The sequence below is a fragment of the Schistocerca piceifrons genome, chromosome 5, assembly GCF_021461385.2.
Source record: "Schistocerca piceifrons isolate TAMUIC-IGC-003096 chromosome 5, iqSchPice1.1, whole genome shotgun sequence".
NCBI classification, from domain to species: domain Eukaryota; kingdom Metazoa; phylum Arthropoda; class Insecta; order Orthoptera; family Acrididae; genus Schistocerca; species Schistocerca piceifrons.
This window is the reverse complement of record NC_060142.1, coordinates 474868871-474890520: the sequence shown is the minus strand read 5'-3', so window position 1 is coordinate 474890520 and position 21650 is coordinate 474868871. Positions and strand designations below refer to the sequence as shown.

General features: G+C 43.2%; 1 protein-coding gene across 1 annotated transcript in view; it reads right to left on the bottom strand.

Annotated features, from left to right (window-relative positions):
* The window catches only part of LOC124799087 (dynein intermediate chain 2, ciliary), a 260121-nt gene that overhangs the window by 57545 nt on the left and 180926 nt on the right, over positions 1–21650 (bottom strand). The window contains exon 8 of the mRNA XM_047262625.1: positions 6700–6877. Within this exon, the coding sequence (XP_047118581.1) occupies positions 6700–6877 (178 nt within the window). The remainder of the gene's footprint in view (positions 1–6699; positions 6878–21650) is intronic.

Genomic DNA, 21650 nt, shown 5'->3' with positions numbered 1-21650 from the left:
ACCATAAAGACCAGCAAGAATTTAGAATGCAGTACAATGATCATCAGTTACAGAGAGTATATAGGACAACATTGCCCCTGCGTCTAAGTTACCTGGGCCTGATCTGAAGGCAACTGGCATGCCAACTATAGTTTTATGCTGTCAACTTTCCTGAGTTTGAGATGGAAACCAAACCCAAGAGTAAAATTGCTGACTTACTGATAATTTTGATTACCAAAACTGGCTTTACTGACTTGGACATAAAAAAGAATAAATAATGACTCAAATGTCTCATTAGGAAAGAACAAATCAAATCACATTTTTTTATCTGCCCTCCAACCTCCCCACAGCCAGCCAACTCACACCTATTTATTGTTTGAATTTTAATCAACATATAAAACTATTACAAAATTACATGTAATAACAACAACAGCAATAATAATAATAATAATAATAAATCAGGAACATCAGCGTACTTTAGTATAATACACTGTAACACTCGTACTCAGCACAAATATACCTTAAACTAGAAAAGGCCTTAAAGGGCAGCTATATGGCACCATTTTCAGAATAATACATACAAAATGTGAACACCTTTTAATTTTTAAATGTAATGTAGAAAATCATCTACCTTCCTTTACAAAATTAGTTCACTGTTTTTGCTAATTTAAAAAATTTGTTGTTATAACACTATTTTTTCATTTGTCAACTGATTGCTGTACCTTGTCTACATCTTTAATTTTCTTCACTTCTTGTTCCCTAGATTTCACAGCACTTCCTAAGATCTCGTGGGCCACACTAATTCATTTTTATTTAATGCTTCTTTTAAGCACTTGTTTACATCATGCAATAATCTGTCAATGTCAGTCTTCTTTCCTTTTCTTCCTGTTTCATTTTCTTCAGTGCCTGTTCACTGTGTTCAATATTTACTTTTTTCTTTTTGAAACTTACTCTTTATACTTGTTTGCAACAATTTTTCTTTTTCTTGTTTCCTCAGTTTTTCCTCAGCCACTCTCTTCTCACATCAAGAGTATAGCTTGTGGGAAATCTTGGATCCTTATCGTTATAAATAACAACCCGTTGATCCACTTGTTAAAACAATGAGCACATTTATTGTCACACTCCAGATATACGTCATTACACATCAAAAGTATCACATAGACAGAACATAATGGCCACCTTAGCCCCAAAGAGATTTTTGTACGCCAGAGATGTTATGGCACGTCAGTGTTGCTGCAAGCTTATATCAGACATCAGCTGTTTGCCCCAATTGAAGAAGTTCCTGAGTGATGATTACAAAGTGAGCCTTTTCCTCAAACACATTCACCACAGTATCTTTTTCAGTCAAATGAGCATTCAACATTGTTTCACACATATTTGCAGTGTCTTCATTCAAGATGTCCCCTGACAATGGGAAAGTGCAAGTGCAAGTGCAGCCTTCACAATTTCTGTAACTGTAACGTACTTCTCTTTTCCAGCAGTAGATGTCTTCTCAAAAAACTGACTTCATTTTTGTCACTGTCTGATATTTCTTCTTCTAACGTCAATAGTTTCCATTCATCAACTAGTGCTTGTTCACTGTATCAACTAGTGTATGTTTTAGTGAGAATCTTCTTTCATCCTCTTTGCAGACTGCAAACATCGAAGATACCACAATGAAAGTTTATCCAAAGAGGACTTCTCCAAATTACGTGCACAAGCAGATACATAGTGCTTTCTAGCTTTCATGGGCATATAGGATGTTTCTTGTCACTTAGCTTCTTGAGATATTCACTTTCTCTAGTGTTGAAAACTATGTTTTTCAGTGAAAAGCAAGATGACTCAAAGAAGCACTACTAACACAAAATTGATTCATGAGTGTTCTGATGAGGTTTTGCACTCCTTATAGATTAGATGCACTAAACGTTCTCCCTTCTGAAAGAAAACAATGAATCTTGAAGATGTAAGTGCTCCTGCACAAGCAAATATAATTTCTGCTTCGGTAATTTTGTCTTTTAATAGTGTAACAATATTCTTGTATTTCAGAGAACCAATCAACTTGCTTTTGTGCTGGGGTATGAAATGAAGAAAGTAGTTTTCAACAGCTGACGATAGTTCTAAGAGTCTCTCTCCAGCTGGTTCTAATTTCAGCCATATAGGGGAAGCAAGTTCCATAAACTGATGACCTGGGAGTTTCATATCTGACTGTATTTTTTCAAAGTCTTCCCAATGAGATGTTTGGCCATCAAAAAAATTATAGAGAAGCAAAATCATGTATGGAGCATTTTCACCACAGTCTTGTAAATCTTTTTGGAACACATTGTGGATGATATGTCAATGATGAGTCACATTTTTCTTCATATTGGCTCCTTCACAACCTATAATCAATGGCTTTGAATGAGAAAGATAGATATCATCCAAGGTTTCATTTAACTTGGAGTAAATATCACTAATCATGGCTTTACCAATGAAAAAAGTATGTAGATGTTGTGTTGTAATCATTTGCTTGGAATTAGACCTGTATTTAACTATTTAAAAATATTTAAGTGGGTATTTAATGTTGTTTTTTTTTTCTCAAGTTCTTAATTTCATCCCAGATATGGCCCTTTTCTGTTCCTTTGCTTTATTCCACTTTTTTCTTCCTTGGTGACAGTGAAGCTAGTGTGTTAAGTGAACGTTTATGAATTTCATGAGCTATCCTTCTATTAATTCTTCATGATAGCTGTCAGCAGTAGATGTGGCTTTGATAGAGCACAATGTACGCACTGCAGCCTGCTTGAAGATTTTCAATTACGGAAGCTTCAATACATTGCCCTAGAGATCCTTTAAATAACCATCATCTTTAAAATGATGCTACAGATAACATTTTTTTATGTTACTGCCACCACTTCTTCTACAGAGCTGAACCTACTGATTTTTGAAGCTTTGAAAGAAATATAATTAGGTTTGTGTCTAGAGTTTTCATGTATCGCAGCAACCCAATTTGGTATTATTAATGTCAAACAGAATGAACAAACTTGACAGAACAGAAAAACAAAGAGTTACTTGCTACAACGTGTAGGAGCATGCACAAACTAAGCACAGCTTCTTGACAGTAACATAATGTGCAGAATGGTGGTAAACCTCAGTTCTGTGCAAACACATTGACCCCCCCCCCCCCCACCCCACACACACACCTGTCACACAGGTGGGCCATGCAGTCACAGCCACAAACACATCTATAATATTTCAGTAATTATATTTCTTAATCTGCTGAAACTGTCATTAAAATTCGTATAACTGTACTTGTACAATTTCATAACAAACTTTTTGTGACAATTTATTTAACATTTTTGTCTAAATTTCTCAAGATTAGATTATCTTATAATTTTGACTTATCTGAGACAAATACATGATATTTTTGATAGAATTTATGTATCATTTTTCTTTTCTGAAGTTTGTGGCTCATTTTGAGATTTGTTATGTTTTCATGTTTTCAGTTACTTCACATCATTTAGACAACATTCCCATCATAGAGATTAAGAATTGGTCTCTGGTGCACAAGGTTGATTATAAGGTTATAACTCAGAGCCTTCTCAACAGCATTTTCTAATTTTTCAATCCATCTGCCACAGAAAACTTTATGACCACAAACTTTTTTCATATCGTGTAAACTTCTCGAAAAAAGCTTTGGTATAAAGTTGACTTTACACACCAAATCAAAGAACACTTACTAAAACTGACCAATGAGAAAAATAGTGACTTTACTCAAGGATGGAAAATCATTTTACTGATATTTTCCATCCTGGAGTTTGGAGGGCCACTACACATGGCACTCACAAGAAGCCTGCCACTGAAAATTGTAAGCAAGTTACAGGAACACATTTCAAGGCTTCAGCTTCTTAAAGCATTAATGATTTTGAAGAAGAACCACTAGTCATCTCAGAAGATGATTTTGATATGGATATGGACACAATGGATGCCACCTTCATGCTTTGCCAAGAAAAATACTTGAACAATTTCAACAGACAAAACTGGGTGAGATGCTCTTCATTTTATCTTCAATGATTTTAATTCACATTTCTTTAATAATTTAATGAGATATAAACATGCATCATGTATGTAGGGGCCTATATGACTATGCTATAAGGACCAGTTAATATTATGACTAAAATGAATAACAGATAATACCTAGCTACCTTTATTACAGTTTCTGTTTTTAGTCAAAATATGTTGTTGTTGTTATTGTTCTGGTCTTCAGTCCAGAGACTGGTTTGATGCAGCTCTCCATTGTACTCTATCCTGTGCAAGCATCTTCAGCTCTGAATAACTACTGCAACCTACATCCTTCTGAATCTACTTAGTGTATTCATCTCTTGGTTTCCCTCTATGATTTTTACCCTCCACGCTTCCCTCGCCTACATATGTATGTTCCCCTGAAACAGTTTTCAATAAAACTATTACAGTGTGTGTGTGCTTGTCTTTAAATACAACTCACACCACATACCACAGAAACATCAAAATTTTACAACTGGTATATGGGCTAAAATGTAAACTACAATAATAATGCTCTTAATTTTGCCTGGTACATTATATTACGAATTGGAGTATGCAGAATTAGGAACAAATTTTTGAAAACTGCCTTTTCAAATGTTTTAAACTCAGCAGAACATTTTCATGGATGAAAGAATAAGAAGATAACTGATTCCAGGAAACTAAAGTAAGATACACAGACCAGGCATACTGTCTATGTGTGGTCTAAGGCTAAAATACATAATTAATTTTTTTATGAAGTAATATAACTATTTGTAATATTTATTGAGATTCCAGCTTCATAAAAAAAACACACTTAGGGTATGTGATATTTCAGGCACTCACCCCTTTATTTAGTTCTCCAGTCTTCATTTAGAATGCCACCTAATGATGCACCAGACAATGAAGAGCTTGAACTCGACTGCTTTTTACACTAAGAATGTTACCTCACATTAAGAACAATTTTCAAGCAGTTACGGATACCTACCACAGCTTTTTACACTAAGAATGCTACCTCACATTAAGAAAAATTTTCAAGCAGTTACGGATACCTACCACAGCTTCCAAATACATATTTTTCTCTTATGTGATTTATTATAAAGAACAGTTCTCTTTATGAGAGCAGTACAGAATCTATGTGCTTGACAACAGACACAAAAATGACAGCCACTGCAAATTTAAAAAGTATATATACATATAGCATTGTAAGAGATGAACTGTCAAATTACTGTCACATCAAAACTTCCTGGCAGATTAAAACTGTGTGCCGGACCGAGACTCAAACTCGGGACCTTTGCCTTTCGCGGGCAAAGCCACAGCCTGGGGGATGTTTCCAGAATGAGATTTTTCACTCTGCAGTGGAGTGTGCACTGATATGAAACTTCCTGGCAGATTAAAACTGTGTGCCGGACCAAGACTCGAACTTGGGACCTTTGGCTTTCGCGGGCAAGCGCTCTACCATCTGAGCTACCCAAGCATGACTCACGCCCCGTCCTCACAACTTTACTTCTGCCAGTACCCCGTCTCCTACCTTCTAAACTTTACAGAAGCTCTCCTGTGAACCTTGCAGAACTAGCACACATGAAAGAAAGGATACTGCGGAGAAATGGCTTAGCCACAGCCTGGGGGATGTTTCCAGAATGAGTTCTGCGAGGTTCGCAGGAGAGCTTCTGTAAAGTTTGAAAGGTAGGAGACGAGGTACTGGCAGAAGTAAAGCTGTGAGGATGGGGCATGAGTCGTGCTTGGGTAGCTCAGATGGTAGAGCGCTTGCCCGCGAAAGGCAAAGGTCCCGAGTTTGAGTCTCGGTCCGGCACACAGTTTTAATCTGCCAGGAAGTTTCATATCAGCGCACACTCCGCTGCAGAGTGAAAATCTCATTCTACTGTCACATCATAATTAACATTTTATTTTCAACATATTGATGTTATTTACCATCTTATTAAAACAGTGTCAGTTACAAGACAGTCCACTAACGACATAATATTGATGTCACATCAATCAAGATATACTTGAAAATTGTGATAATGACAAGACAGTCAGTCGTAAATAAAGATTACTTATTATAAGCAGCTATTTGGTGCATCTACTCTAATAATTTAAAAAGTGTAATTTGTCTAATTATGTATTGAGTATGCTTGTGCTGAAAGCTACATCTCACTTTCTCCACAGCTTAAATGCTTTAGAAACAGTGAAACCATGTTAAAAAATGAAATTACAATACAAAACTGTTGAGGCCTTCATAGTCACTTGTTGACACATTGCCTGTCAGCTTTTGTCTCAAGATCTTTGGCTGATGTTTGTTTAAAGTTACACATCAGCTGAAGATCCCAAGACAAAAATGAACAGGTAATCCATGAATTATAGTATTTTCTATTAGACTGGTATTTGTAATTCACTGATAAGTACGAGGTTACCACAGAAATAATTATTACAAACAGTTTTGTTGTTTTCAAATGCTAATTTAAGCATTGTGTATATAAGCTTATTATCATGTAGTTATTACACGTATTGTTGTAATTACAAACAAGGTTTTGAATACCAATATGTTTATAATAATAATGTACCAGATTAGGTGAACACAAACTAAACAGCTATCCTGATAATATACAAGATGCTGCAGTGGCTTGATCTCTGATGATGATGCTTGATTTACCAAGTAAATGATTTAACCTAAGTATTTATAATTGCAAAAGAGAACATTGTTAGCTTTCGAAAAAGGATGGTGCCTACCTGTAAGACTTGTTGAAGTTCCTTGTGGCCCAGGTATTGGTTCTTTTGCCAGTACCAGTGGAATAACAACTGTTTGTGATAAACCACTCTGTCCAAGAACCCAACTAAACACATGCCCATCAGCTGACACTGAGAAAAAATTCATTTCTCCATCTGGCATGTCTTCTCCCCATCGAACCTAGGTATATTAAAAGTTATTTATGCAGTTCAATAATTACTCAAACATTAATAATTACAGTTACAATGACTTTGTTAACATTGTGTTAGATGAATAAAATAGTTTTAGAAGTATGACTTAGCAAATAAAACACCATTTTTGACACACACACACACACACACACACACACACACACACACATATATAAATCTTTATTTAAAAGAACTGTCCACCTGCTTAGCTGTGTGGTAAGATGCTCGCCTCCCATGCCAGCATTTGATTCCTGGCCGGCTTGGAGATTTCCTCCCCTTGGGGACTGAGTATTGTGTTGTTCTCATCATCATTTCATCCTCATCACTGGCATGCAAGTCACCCAATGTGGCATCGACTGAAATAAGACTTGCACTTGGCAGCCGAACTTCCCTGGATGGAGCCTCCCGGCCAATGATGCCATACGCTAATTTCCATTTTACAAAACTGTCAAAGTCTGAGTTATCTAGCACAATTATTAACTGCTCATTTTGAGCACTTCTAGATTCTGAAAAAAATGTTACAAGGTGTGCCCCAGAAGTCATGAAATATATTTTTTTGCTGTGCCTTCATAGGTCACAGCATGTTTGAGTTGGGTGGGATGACCCACAGCTTTGTAGCACACCCTATGTCAGTCTGCTCTGAGCATCCATGGCATCATGATCACTGATTAGCTAAACCCCTACTTGGAGACCATGTCATGGTTGATACTTTTGAGCAATGCTGGGTAATCAATATCTGCATAAAGCTCAACAAAAAGTTTCAGAAACTCATTAACTGCTTAAACAGTGCTCATCATCATCATCATCATTTAAGACTGGTTATGCCTTTCAGCGTTCAGTCTGGAGCATAGCCCCCCTTATACAGTTCCTCCATGATCCCCTATTCAGTGCTAACATTGGTGCCTCTTCTGATGTTAAACCTATTACTTCAAAATCATTCTTAACCGAATCCAGGTACCTTCTCCTCGGTCTGCCCCGACTCCTCCTACCCTCTACTGCTGAATCCATGAGTATCTTGGGTAACCTTGCTTCTCCCATGCGTGTAACATGACCCCACCATCTAAGCCTGTTCGCCCTGACTGCTACATCTATAGAGTTCATTCCCAGTTTTTCTTTGATTTCCTCATTGTGGACACCCTCCTGCCATTGTTCCTATCTACTAGTACCTGCAATCATCCTAGCTACTTTCATATCCGTAACCTCAACCTTGTTGATAAGGTAACCTGAATCCACCCAGCTTTCGCTCCCATACTACAAAGTTGGTCGAAAGATTGAACGGTGCACAGATAACTTAGTCTTGGTACTGACTTCCTTCTTGCAGAAGAGAGTAGATCGTAGCTGAGCGCCCACTGCATTAGCTTTGCTACACCTCGCTTCCAGTTCTTTCACTATGTTGCCATCCTGTGAGAATATGCATCCTAAGTACTTGAAACCGTCCACCTGTTCTAACTTTGTTCCTCCTATTTGGCACTCAATCTGTTTATATTTCTTTCCCACTGACATTACTTTCGTTTTGGAGATGCTAATCTTCATACCATAGTCCTTACATTTCTGATCTAGCTCTGAAATATTACTTTGCAAACTTTCAATCGAATCTGCCATCACAACTAAGTCATCCGCATATGCAAGACTGCTTATTTTGTGTTCACATATCTTAATCTCACCCAGCCAGTCTATTGTTTTCAACATATGATCCATAAATAATATGAACAACAGTGGAGACAGGTTGCAGCCTTGTCTTACCCCTGAAACTACTCTGAACCATGAACTCAATTTACCGTCAACTCTAACTGCTGCCTGACTATCCATGTAAAGACCTTTAATTGCTTGCAAAAGTTTGCCTCCTATTCCATAATCTTGTAGAACAGACAATAACTTCCTCCTAGGAACCCGGTCATATGCCTTTTGTAGATCTATAAAGGATAGATACAATTCCCTGTTCCACTCATAACACTTCTCCATTATTTGCCGTAAGCTAAAGATCTGGTCCTGACAACCTCTAAGAGGCCTAAACCCAGACTGATTTTCATCTAATTGGTCCTCAACTAATACTCGCACTTTCCTTTCAACAATACCTGAGAAGATTTTACCCACAACGCTGATTAAAGAGATACCTCTGTAGTTGTTACAATCTTTTCTGTTTCCATGTTTAAAGATTGGTGTGATTACTGCTTTTGTCCAGTCTGATGGAACCTGTCCCGACTCCCAGGCCATTTCAATTATCCTGTGTAGCCATTTTAAGACCTGACATTCCACTGTATTTGATGAGTTCGGACTTAATTTCATTCACCCCAGCCGCTTTATTGCACTGCAATCTACTGACTATTTTTACCACTTCCTCAAATGTGATCCTATTTCCATCATCATTCCTATCCCATTCTACCTCGAAATCTGAAACATTACTGATCGCATTTTCACCTACATTGAGCAACTCTTCAAAATATTCCCTCCATCTGCCCAAGGCATCCACAGGATTCACCAGCAGTTTTCCTGACCTGTCCAAAATACTTGTCATTTCCTTCTTACCTCCCTTTCGAAGACTGCTAATTACACTCCAGAATGGTTTTCCAGCAGCTTGACCCATAGTCTCCAACCTGTTTCCAAAGTCTTCCCACGATTTCTTCTTGGACGCTGCAATTATCTGTTTGGCTTTGTTTCTTTCTTCAACATAACTTTCTCTGTCTACCTGGGTTCTGGTATGTAGCCATTTTTGATACGCCTTCTTTTTCCTTTTACAGGCTGCCTTGACTGTATCATTCCACCAAGCTGTTTGCTTCATCCTACTTTTACACACTACTGTTCCAAGACATTCTTTAGCCACTTCTAGTACTGTGTCCCTGTACCCTGTCCATTCCTTTTCCAATGACTGTAATTGACTACATTCAACTAACTGGTACCTTTCTGAGATCGCTGTTATGTACTTGTGCCTGATTTCCTTATCCTGAAGTTTCTCCACTCTTATCCTCCTACATATGGACCTGACCTCCTGCACTTTCGGCCTCACAATCCCAATTTCACTGCAGATTAAATAATGATCAGTGTCATCAAAGAATCCACTGAATACACGTGTGTCCCTCACAGCCTTCCTGAATTCCTGATCTGTTATTATGTAGTCAATGACAGATCTGGTTCCCCTGCCTTCCCAAGTATACCGGTGAATGTTCTTATGTTTAAAAAAGGAGTTTGTGATTACTACGCCCATACTGGCACAGAAATCCAAGAGTTGTTTCCCGTTCCTGTTGGCCTCCATATCCTCTCCAAATTTACCCATAACCTTTTCATACCCTTCTGTTCGATTTCCAATCCTGGCGTTAAAATCACCCATGAGCAGAACACTGTCCTTGTCCTTTACTCTAACAACTACATCACTGAGTGCCTCATAAAAACTATCCATCTTATCTTGATCTGTCCCTTCACAATGCGAATATACTGACACAATCCTAATTTTCTTGCTAGACACCGTCAAATCTATCCACAACAGTCGTTCGTTTACATACCTTATTGCAACTACGCTGGGTTCCATTTCTTTCCTGATGTAAGCGTAGGCTTCCGCGGCCGTTGTCTTCTTCAGTAAAATTCTTCAGGGTATCAGACCGCATCGTCATAATTTTAAAATGTGCCAACGTTTCGGCCAGCGTTGCAGCTAGCCTTCATCAGGGCCTTACGTTAACTGCTAAATGAACGCACTTGGATTCCTTAAATAGCTGCACGAGAAAACTGTGTCGTTACTTGATTGGCTGTACTAGGAGGAGGAGGAGGGGTGAAAGGTATGCTTTATTGGTGTTTCCTTTATTATCTGTCATTGGCTGAAATAGCTGTTTTCTATTGGTCTTTATATTAATCCACCCCATTGGAGGAGACGGACGAATAGCGAACAGGTGATGGCTGTGACGTCACACTGTTTCCATGCTGTCCAGAAGCCGGCTGCGGCGTGCCATTGCTTTGTGTGCTCGCGACCACTACTGTGGCTCTCCGCGTGTCCGCATGGGCCGCCACGGCTCTGCCGCCGCTCCGTAGCCCTGCTATTGCTGGCAGCCAAGACCTCGGAAGCTTGTACCCGTCCTCTCTATTCATGTTGGCGGGTCTTTTGGCTATTTCTATCGCCTCTCTAATCTTTCTTTTGAAAATGAGAGGCTGTTTCGCCAGGACGCGGGCTTCTTGGAAAAATATTGGTTTCCCGCACTCTTCTCGGTGTTCCGCCACTGCTGACTTAGTGTGTTGTTTCAGGCGGATATATCTTTCATGTTCCGAGAGCCTAGTGCTGATCGGACGTCCCGTCTCACCTATGTAAACTAATCCACACGCACAACCAATTTCATACACGCCAGCTGTGTGTAGTTTGTCAACTGCATCCTTGGTAGAACCGAGCATGTCTGATATTTTGTTTCTGCTTCGGAAAATTGGTTTGATGTCGGCTTTTCGTGGAATTTTGCCAATACGTTCGGTGACCCCTTGTACATATGGTAACACAGCAATGCTCTGTGCCTCCTTCTCCTCTTCCCTATTAGTCTTCTCCCTTGTCGACATGGTGCTCTCTATCATCTGCTTCCCATAGCCATTAGTTCTGAAGATGGACCTGAGGTGTTCAAGTTCTGTCTTCAGATGTTCTTCGTCGCTTATCCTGTACGCTCTCTTCGTTAGCGTGTGCAGGGCGAACTTCTTCTGCGTGGGGTGATGGTGGGAGGAGGCGTGAAGGTACCTGTCCGTATTGGTTGGTTTCCTGTACACTTTGTGGCCAAGTTTACCATCAGGTTTTCGAGAAACTTTCACGTCGAGAAAAGGCAGCACCCCATTCTTCTCTGTTTCCACTGTAAACTGGATTTTCCTATGCTGTTGGTTAAGGTGCTTGTGGAAGTTCTGTAACTCCTCTTCTCCGTGGGGCCAGATGACGAAAGTATCATCGACATAGCGAAGCCAACAATTTGGACGTAATGGTGCGGACTGGAGGGCTGTTTCCTCAAATGCCTCCATGAAAATTTCTGCTGCGATAGGCGATAGGGGTGAGCCCATAGCTACACCGTCAGTTTGTTCATAAAATTGACCTCTCCACCTGAAATAGGTGGTCGTCAGACAGTGGCGCACAAGCTCACATACATCAGGTGCCACGCGTATCTGACACCGGGACGTTCGTGAATAGGGATTTGACGTCGAAGCTAACCATCAGATCTTGGTCCGTAACACGCATTTCCTTTAGGAGAGACACGAAGTGAGTGGAATCCTTAACGTAGGACTCGGTTTGATGCACTAGGTGTCGGAGCCTAGGTGCCAGTTCTTTCGCTAGGTAGTAGGTCGGCGAATTTATACTGTTTACTATGGGCCTTAAGGGGAAGTCGGTTTTGTGTACCTTCGGTACACCATATATCCTTGGTGCCTGTGTCACTTGCGGGATGAATCTTCTGGCCTTGTCGATATTGATTCTAGAGTGCTTGAGCAGTGCCTGCGTCGTTTTGATTACCTTGGCCGTCGGATCTCCCTGAAGTTTCTTGTAGATAGGTTCTGCGAGAATATCTTCCATTCGTTTGTTGTAATCAGTCGTGTCCAAGACTACAGTGGCGTTGCCCTTATCTGCCTGTACCACTACTAAGTGGGGGTTGTCCCTGAGTTCCTTGATGGCATGGTATTCCTCAGCGTTGATGTTTTGCCTCGGTGGCTTTGCTTTATTCAGAACTCTGACCGTTTCCTGCCGGATCTTCTCCGCCTCGGCCTGTGGCAGATGACGTACCGAAGCCTCTACGGATTCTATGATATCTTCTTTTGGAACTCGCTTAGGTGCGACTGCGAAATTCATCCCCTTGGCCAGGATTGCTGTCGTTGCTTCGCTCAAGGTATGGCTGGAGAGGTTGACCACTGTCCGTCGCCTGTCCAGCGTCAATGTTTCGTCCGTGGCTTTCTGTTGTAGTTTGTCGTACTTTCTCATCTGGCGGTTAGTAATACTATTGCTGGTCCTTGATGCTTGCTGAAAGGTTAACCTGTCGACTTTATCCCAGTCTTCCATCTGAAGTTTTCCGGCCAGAAATAGGTGCAGATCACACAAATTCCTGTTGTGAGCATCGAGACTTATGCGGATGTGGCGAATCCTTTCCCGTAGCAATGCTTTACTGGCTTTAACACAGATATTCCTCGCCTTGTTCGTTTTTATGTGAGACGTCAACCGCAAAGAATACGGCACAACACTCGTGTCTCTGCATCTCTTCAAAAAAGCAAGGTCATTCAGCAGTTTACCTCTTTTTAAACGCAGTGCTTCTAACTTCTTGATGTTTCCGTGGATTTCCTGCCCATACAGGTTGGTTAAATGTAAGCGTAGGCTTCCGCGGCCGTTGTCTTCTTCAGTAAAATTCTTCAGGGTATCAGACCGCATCGTCATAATTTTAAAATGTGCCAACGTTTCGGCCAGCGTTGCAGCTAGCCTTCATCAGGGCCTTACGTTAACTGCTAAATGAACGCACTTGGATTCCTTAAATAGCTGCACGAGAAAACCGTGTCGTTACTTGATTGGCTGTACTAGGAGGAGGAGGAGGGGTGAAAGGTATGCTTTATTGGTGTTTCCTTTATTATCTGTCATTGGCTGAAATAGCTGTTTTCTATTGGTCTTTATATTAATCCACCCCATTGGAGGAGACGGACGAATAGCGAACAGGTGATGGCTGTGACGTCACACTGTTTCCATGCTGTCCAGAAGCCGGCTGCGGCGTGCCATTGCTTTGTGTGCTCGCAACCACTACTGTGGCTCTCCGCGTGTCCGCATGGGCCGCCACGGCTCTGCCGCCGCTCCGTAGCCCTGCTATTGCTGGCAGCCAAGACCTCGGAAGCTTGTACCCGTCCTCTCTATTCATGTTGGCGGGTCTTTTGGCTATTTCTATCGCCTCTCTAATCTTTCTTTTGAAAATGAGAGGCTGTTTCGCCAGGACGCGGGCTTCTTGGAAAAATATTGGTTTCCCGCACTCTTCTCGGTGTTCCGCCACTGCTGACTTAGTGTGTTGTTTCAGGCGGATATATCTTTCATGTTCCGAGAGCCTAGTGCTGATCGGACGTCCCGTCTCACCTATGTAAACTAATCCACACGCACAACCAATTTCATACACGCCAGCTGTGTGTAGTTTGTCAACTGCATCCTTGGTAGAACCGAGCATGTCTGATATTTTGTTTCTGCTTCGGAAAATTGGTTTGATGTCGGCTTTTCGTAGAATTTTGCCAATACGTTCGGTGACCCCTTGTACATATGGTAACACAGCAATGCTCTGTGCCTCCTTCTCCTCTTCCCTATTAGTCTTCTCCCTTGTCGACATGGTGCTCTCTATCATCTGCTTCCCATAGCCATTAGTTCCGAAGATGGACCTGAGGTGTTCAAGTTCTGTCTTCAGATGTTCTTCGTCGCTTATCCTGTACGCTCTCTTAGTTAGGGTGTGCAGGGCGGACTTCTTCTGCGTGGGGTGATGGTGGGAGGAGGCGTGAAGGTACCTGTCCGTATTGGTTGGTTTCCTGTACACTTTGTGGCCAAGTTTACCATCAGGTTTTCGATAAACTTCCACGTCGAGAAAAGGCAGCACCCCATTCTTCTCTGTTTCCATTGTAAACTGGATTTTCCTATGCTGTTGGTTAAGGTGCTTGTGGAAGTTCTGTAACTCCTCTTCTCCGTGGGGCCAGATGACGAAAGTATCATCGACATAGCGAAGCCAACAATTTGGACGTAATGGTGCGGACTGGAGGGCTGTTTCCTCAAATGCCTCCATGAAAATTTCTGCTGCGATAGGCGATAGGGGTGAGCCCATAGCTACACCGTCAGTTTGTTCATAAAATTGACCTCTCCACCTGAAATAGGTGGTCGTCAGACAGTGGCGCACAAGCTCACATACATCAGGTGCCACGTGTTCTTCTAGGATGTTCACAGTATCTGACACCGGGACATTCGTGAATAGGGATTTGACGTCGAAGCTAACCATCAGATCTTGGTTTGGTCCGTAACACGCATTTCCTTTAGGAGAGACACGAAGTGAGTGGAATCCTTAACGTAGGACTCGGTTTGATGCACTAGGTGTCGGAGCCTAGGTGCCAGTTCTTTCGCTAGGTAGTAGGTCGGCGAATTTATACTGTTTACTATGGGCCTTAAGGGGAAGTCGGTTTTGTGTACCTTCGGTACACCATATATCCTTGGTGCCTGTGTCACTTGCGGGATGAATCTTCTGGCCTTGTCGAAATTGATTCTAGAGTGCTTGAGCAGTGCCTGTGTCGTTTTGATTACCTTGGCCGTCGGATCTCCCTGAAGTTTCTTGTAGATAGGTTCTGCGAGAATATCTTCCATTCGTTTGTTGTAATCAGTCGTGTCCAAGACTACAGTGGCATTGCCCTTATCTGCCTGTACCACTACTAAGTGGGGGTTGTCCCTGAGTTCCTTGATGGCATGGTATTCCTCAGCGTTGATGTTTTGCCTCGGTGGCTTTGCTTTATTCAGAACTCTGACCGTTTCCTGCCGGATCTTCTCCGCCTCGGCCTGTGGCAGATGACGTACCGAAGCCTCTACGGATTCTATGATATCTTCTTTTGGAACTCGCTTAGGTGCGACTGCGAAATTCATCCCCTTGGCCAGGATTGCTGTCGTTGCTTCGCTCAAGGTATGGCTGGAGAGGTTGACCACTGTCCGTCGCCTGTCCAGCGTCAATGTTTCGTCCGTGGCTTTCTGTTGTAGTTTGTCGTACTTTCTCATCTGGCGGTTAGTAATACTATTGCTGGTCCTTGATCCTTGCTGAAAGGTTAACCTGTCGACTTTATCCCAGTCTTCCATCTGAAGTTTTCCGGCCAGAAATAGGTGCAGATCACACAAATTCCTGTTGTGAGCATCGAGACTTATGCGGATGTGGCGAATCCTTTCCCGTAGCAATGCTTTACTGGCTTTAACACAGATATTCCTCGCCTTGTTCGTTTTTATGTGAGACGTCAACCGCAAAGAATACGGCACAACACTCGTGTCTCTGCATCTCTTCAAAAAAGCAAGGTCATTCAGCAGTTTATCTCTTTTTAAACGCAGTGCTTCTAACTTCTTGATGTTTCCGTGGATTTCCTGCCCATACAGGTTGGTTAAATGTAAGCGTAGGCTTCCGCGGCCGTTGTCTTCTTCAGTAAAATTCTTCAGGGTATCAGACCGCATCGTCATAATTTGGCACATTTTAAAATTATGACATTGACGCTGGACAGGCGACGGACAGTGGTCAACCTCTCCAGCCATACCTTGAGCGAAGCAACGACAGCAATCCTGGCCAAGGGGATGAATTTCGCAGTCGCACCTAAGCGAGTTCCAAAAGAAGATATCATAGAATCCGTAGAGGCTTCGGTACGTCATCTGCCACAGGCCGAGGCGGAGAAGATCCGGCAGGAAACGGTCAGAGTTCTGAATAAAGCAAAGCCACCGAGGCAAAACATCAACGCTGAGGAATACCATGCCATCAAGGAACTCAGGGACAACCCCCACTTAGTAGTGGTACAGGCAGATAAGGGCAACGCCACTGTAGTCTTGGACACGACTGATTACAACAAACGAATGGAAGATATTCTCGCAGAACCTATCTACAAGAAACTTCAGGGAGATCCGACGGCCAAGGTAATCAAAACGACGCAGGCACTGCTCAAGCACTCTAGAATCAATTTCGACAAGGCCAGAAGATTCATCCCGCAAGTGACACAGGCACCAAGGATATATGGTGTACCGAAGGTACACAAAACCGACTTCCCCTTAAGGCCCATAGTAAACAGTATAAATTCGCCGACCTACTACCTAACGAAAGAACTGGCACCTAGGCTCCGACACCTAGTGCATCAAACTGAGTCCTACGTTAAGGATTCCACTCACTTCGTGTCTCTCCTAAAGGAAATGCGTGTTACGGACCAAGATCTGATGGTTAGCTTCGACGTCAAATCCCTATTCACGAATGTCCCGGTGTCAGATACTGTGAACATCCTAGAAGAACGCGTGGCACCTGATGTATGTGAGCTTGTGCGCCACTGTCTGACGACCACCTATTTCAGGTGGAGAGGTCAATTTTATGAACAAACTGACGGTGTAGCTATGGGCTCACCCCTATCGCCTATCGCAGCAGAAATTTTCATGGAGGCATTTGAGGAAACAGCCCTCCAGTCCGCACCATTACGTCCAAATTGTTGGCTTCGCTATGTCGATGATACTTTCGTCATCTGGCCCCACGGAGAAGAGGAGTTACAGAACTTCCACAAGCACCTTAACCAACAGCATAGGAAAATCCAGTTTACAATGGAAACAGAGAAGAATGGGGTGCTGCCTTTTCTCGACGTGGAAGTTTATCGAAAACCTGATGGTAAACTTGGCCACAAAGTGTACATGAAACCAACCAATACGGACAGGTACCTTCACGCCTCCTCCCACCATCACCCCACGCAGAAGAAGTCCGCCCTGCACACCCTAACTAAGAGAGCGTACAGGATAAGCGACGAAGAACATCTGAAGACAGAACTTGAACACCTCAGGTCCATCTTCGGAACTAATGGCTATGGGAAGCAGATGATAGAGAGCACCATGTCGACAAGGGAGAAGACTAATAGGGAAGAGGAGAAGGAGGCACAGAGCATTGCTGTGTTACCATATGTACAAGGGGTCACCGAACGTATTGGCAAAATTCCACGAAAAGCCGACATCAAACCAATTTTCCGAAGCAGAAACAAAATATCAGACATGCTCGGTTCTACTAAGGATGCAGTTGACAAACTACACACAGCTGGCGTGTATGAAATTGGTTGTGCGTGTGGATTAGTTTACATAGGTGAGACGGGACGTCCGATCAGCACTAGGCTCTCGGAACATGAAAGATATATCCGCCTGAAACAACACACTAAGTCAGCAGTGGCGGAACACCGAGAAGAGTGCGGGAAACCAATATTTTTCCAAGAAGCCCGCGTCCTGGCGAAACAGCCTCTCATTTTCAAAAGAAAGATTAGAGAGGCGATAGAAATAGCCAAAAGACCCGCCAACATGAATAGAGAGGACGGGTACAAGCTTCCGAGGTCTTGGCTGCCAGCAATAGCAGGGCTACGGAGCGGCGGCAGAGCCGTGGCGGCCCATGCGGACACGCGGAGAGCCACAGTAGTGGTCGCGAGCACACAAAGCAATGGCACGCCGCAGCCGGCTTCTGGACAGCATGGAAACAGTGTGACGTCACAGCCATCACCTGTTCGCTATTCGTCCGTCTCCTCCAATGGGGTGGATTAATATAAAGACCAATAGAAAACAGCTATTTCAGCCAATGACAGATAATAAAGGAAACACCAATAAAGCATACCTTTCACCCCTCCTCCTAGTACAGCCAATCAAGTAACGACACGGTTTTCTCGTGCAGCTATTTAAGGAATCCAAGTGCGTTCATTTAGCAGTTAACGTAAGGCCCTGATGAAGGCTAGCTGCAACGCTGGCCGAAACGTTGGCACATTTTAAAATTATGACGATGCGGTCTGATACCCTGAAGAATTTTACTGAAGAAGACAACGGCCGCGGAAGCCTACGCTTACATTTAACCAACCTGTATGGGCAGGAAATCCACGGAAACATCAAGAAGTTAGAAGCACTGCGTTTAAAGAGAGGTAAACTGCTGAATGACCTTGCTTTTTTGAAGAGATGCAGAGACACGAGTGTTGTGCCGTATTCTTTGCGGTTGACGTCTCACATAAAAACGAACAAGGCGAGGAATATCTGTGTTAAAGCCAGTAAAGCATTGCTACGGGAAAGGATTCGCCACATCCGCATAAGTCTCGATGCTCACAACAGGAATTTGTGTGATCTGCACCTATTTCTGGCTGGAAAACTTCAGATGGAAGAGTGGGATAAAGTCGACAGGTTAACCTTTCAGCAAGCATCAAGGACCAGCAATAGTATTACTAACCGCCAGATGAGAAAGTACGACAAACTACAACAGAAAGCCACGGACGAAACATTGACGCTGGACAGGCGACGGACAGTGGTCAACCTCTCCAGCCATACCTTGAGCGAAGCAACGACAGCAATCCTGGCCAAGGGGATGAATTTCGCAGTCGCACCTAAGCGAGTTCCAAAAGAAGATATCATAGAATCCGTAGAGGCTTCGGTACGTCATCTGCCACAGGCCGAGGCGGAGAAGATCCGGCAGGAAACGGTCAGAGTTCTGAATAAAGCAAAGCCACCGAGGCAAAACATCAACGCTGAGGAATACCATGCCATCAAGGAACTCAGGGACAACCCCCACTTAGTAGTGGTACAGGCAGATAAGGGCAACGCCACTGTAGTCTTGGACACGACTGATTACAACAAACGAATGGAAGATATTCTCGCAGAACCTATCTACAAGAAACTTCAGGGAGATCCGACGGCCAAGGTAATCAAAACGACGCAGGCACTGCTCAAGCACTCTAGAATCAATTTCGACAAGGCCAGAAGATTCATCCCGCAAGTGACACAGGCACCAAGGATATATGGTGTACCGAAGGTACACAAAACCGACTTCCCCTTAAGGCCCATAGTAAACAGTATAAATTCGCCGACCTACTACCTAGCGAAAGAACTGGCACCTAGGCTCCGACACCTAGTGCATCAAACCGAGTCCTACGTTAAGGATTCCACTCACTTCGTGTCTCTCCTAAAGGAAATGCGTGTTACGGACCAAGATCTGATGGTTAGCTTCGACGTCAAATCCCTATTCACGAATGTCCCGGTGTCAGATACTGTGAACATCCTAGAAGAACGCGTGGCACCTGATGTATGTGAGCTTGTGCGCCACTGTCTGACGACCACCTATTTCAGGTGGAGAGGTCAATTTTATGAACAAACTGACGGTGTAGCTATGGGCTCACCCCTATCGCCTATCGCAGCAGAAATTTTCATGGAGGCATTTGAGGAAACAGCCCTCCAGTCCGCACCATTACGTCCAAATTGTTGGCTTCGCTACGTCGATGATACTTTCGTCATCTGGCCCCACGGAGAAGAGGAGTTACAGAACTTCCACAAGCACCTTAACCAACAGCATAGGGAAATCCAGTTTACAATGGAAACAGAGAAGAATGGGGTGCTGCCTTTTCTCGACGTGGAAGTTTATCGAAAACCTGATGGTAAACTTGGCCACAAAGTGTACAGGAAACCAACCAATACGGACAGGTACCTTCACGCCTCCTCCCACCATCACCCCACGCAGAAGAAGTCCGCCCTGCACACGCTAACTAAGAGAGCGTACAGGATAAGCGACGAAGAACATCTGAAGACAGAACTTGAACACCTCAGGTCCATCTTCGGAACTAATGGCTATGGGAAGCAGATGATAGAGAGCACCATGTCGACAAGGGAGAAGACTAATAGGGAAGAGGAGAAGGAGGCACAGAGCATTGCTGTGTTACCATATGTACAAGGGGTCACCGAACGTATTGGCAAAATTCCACGAAAAGCCGACATCAAACCAATTTTCCAAAGCAGAAACAAAATATCAGACATGCTCGGTTCTACCAAGGATGCAGTTGACAAACTACACACAGCTGGCGTGTATGAAATTGGTTGTGCGTGTGGATTAGTTTACATAGGTGAGACGGGACGTCCGATCAGCACTAGGCTCTCGGAACATGAAAGATATATCCGCCTGAAACAACACACTAAGTCAGCAGTGGCGGAACACCGAGAAGAGTGCGGGAAACCAATATTTTTCCAAGAAGCCCGCGTCCTGGCGAAACAGCCTCTCATTTTCAAAAGAAAGATTAGAGAGGCGATAGAAATAGCCAAAAGACCCGCCAACATGAATAGAGAGGACGGGTACAAGCTTCCGAGGTCTTGGCTGCCAGCAATAGCAGGGCTACGGAGCGGCGGCAGAGCCGTGGCGGCCCATGCGGACACGCGGAGAGCCACAGTAGTGGTCGCGAGCACACAAAGCAATGGCACGCCGCAGCCGGCTTCTGGACAGCATGGAAACAGTGTGACGTCACAGCCATCACCTGTTCGCTATTCGTCCGTCTCCTCCAATGGGGTGGATTAATATAAAGACCAATAGAAAACAGCTATTTCAGCCAATGACAGATAATAAAGGAAACACCAATAAAGCATACCTTTCACCCCTCCTCCTCCTCCTAGTACAGCCAATCAAGTAACGACACGGTTTTCTCGTGCAGCTATTCAAGGAATCCAAGTGCGTTCATTTAGCAGTTAACTTAAGGCCCTGATGAAGGCTAGCTGCAACGCTGGCCGAAACGTTGGCACATTTTAAAATTATGACGATGCGGTCTGATAACCTGAAGAATTTTACTTCTTTCCTGATGTTAAGCCATACACCCCATTGTGCTATTCCTGCTTTGACTCCTGACAGGTAGACCTTGTATTCTCCCACTTCCTCTTCTTTCTCACCCCTTACCCGAATGTCACTAACAGCTAAAACGTCCAGCCCCATCTTACTTGCAGCCTATGCCAGCTCTACCTTCTTCCCCAAGTAGCCCCCATTGATATTAATAGCTCCCCATCTCATTACCCTTTGTTTGCCAAGTCGTATATTAGGAGTCCCTGGTTTGTCAGTTAGAGGTGGGACTCCGTCACCTCCAAAGGTCCGAGGCATTTTGCTCTGATTGTTGCCAGCATCATATTTAAAGTACCAGGGAAGCAGGTTGCTAGCCTTACTTGCCCCGAGTCTCATTGGGTTTTACCCCTAACGGCTGAGGGACTAACCAGTGGATTTGGTAGTCTTTGCCGTATGAGCACAAAGGTGACCATGACTCAGAATATGTCCGAGATGCCCAGCCTTATT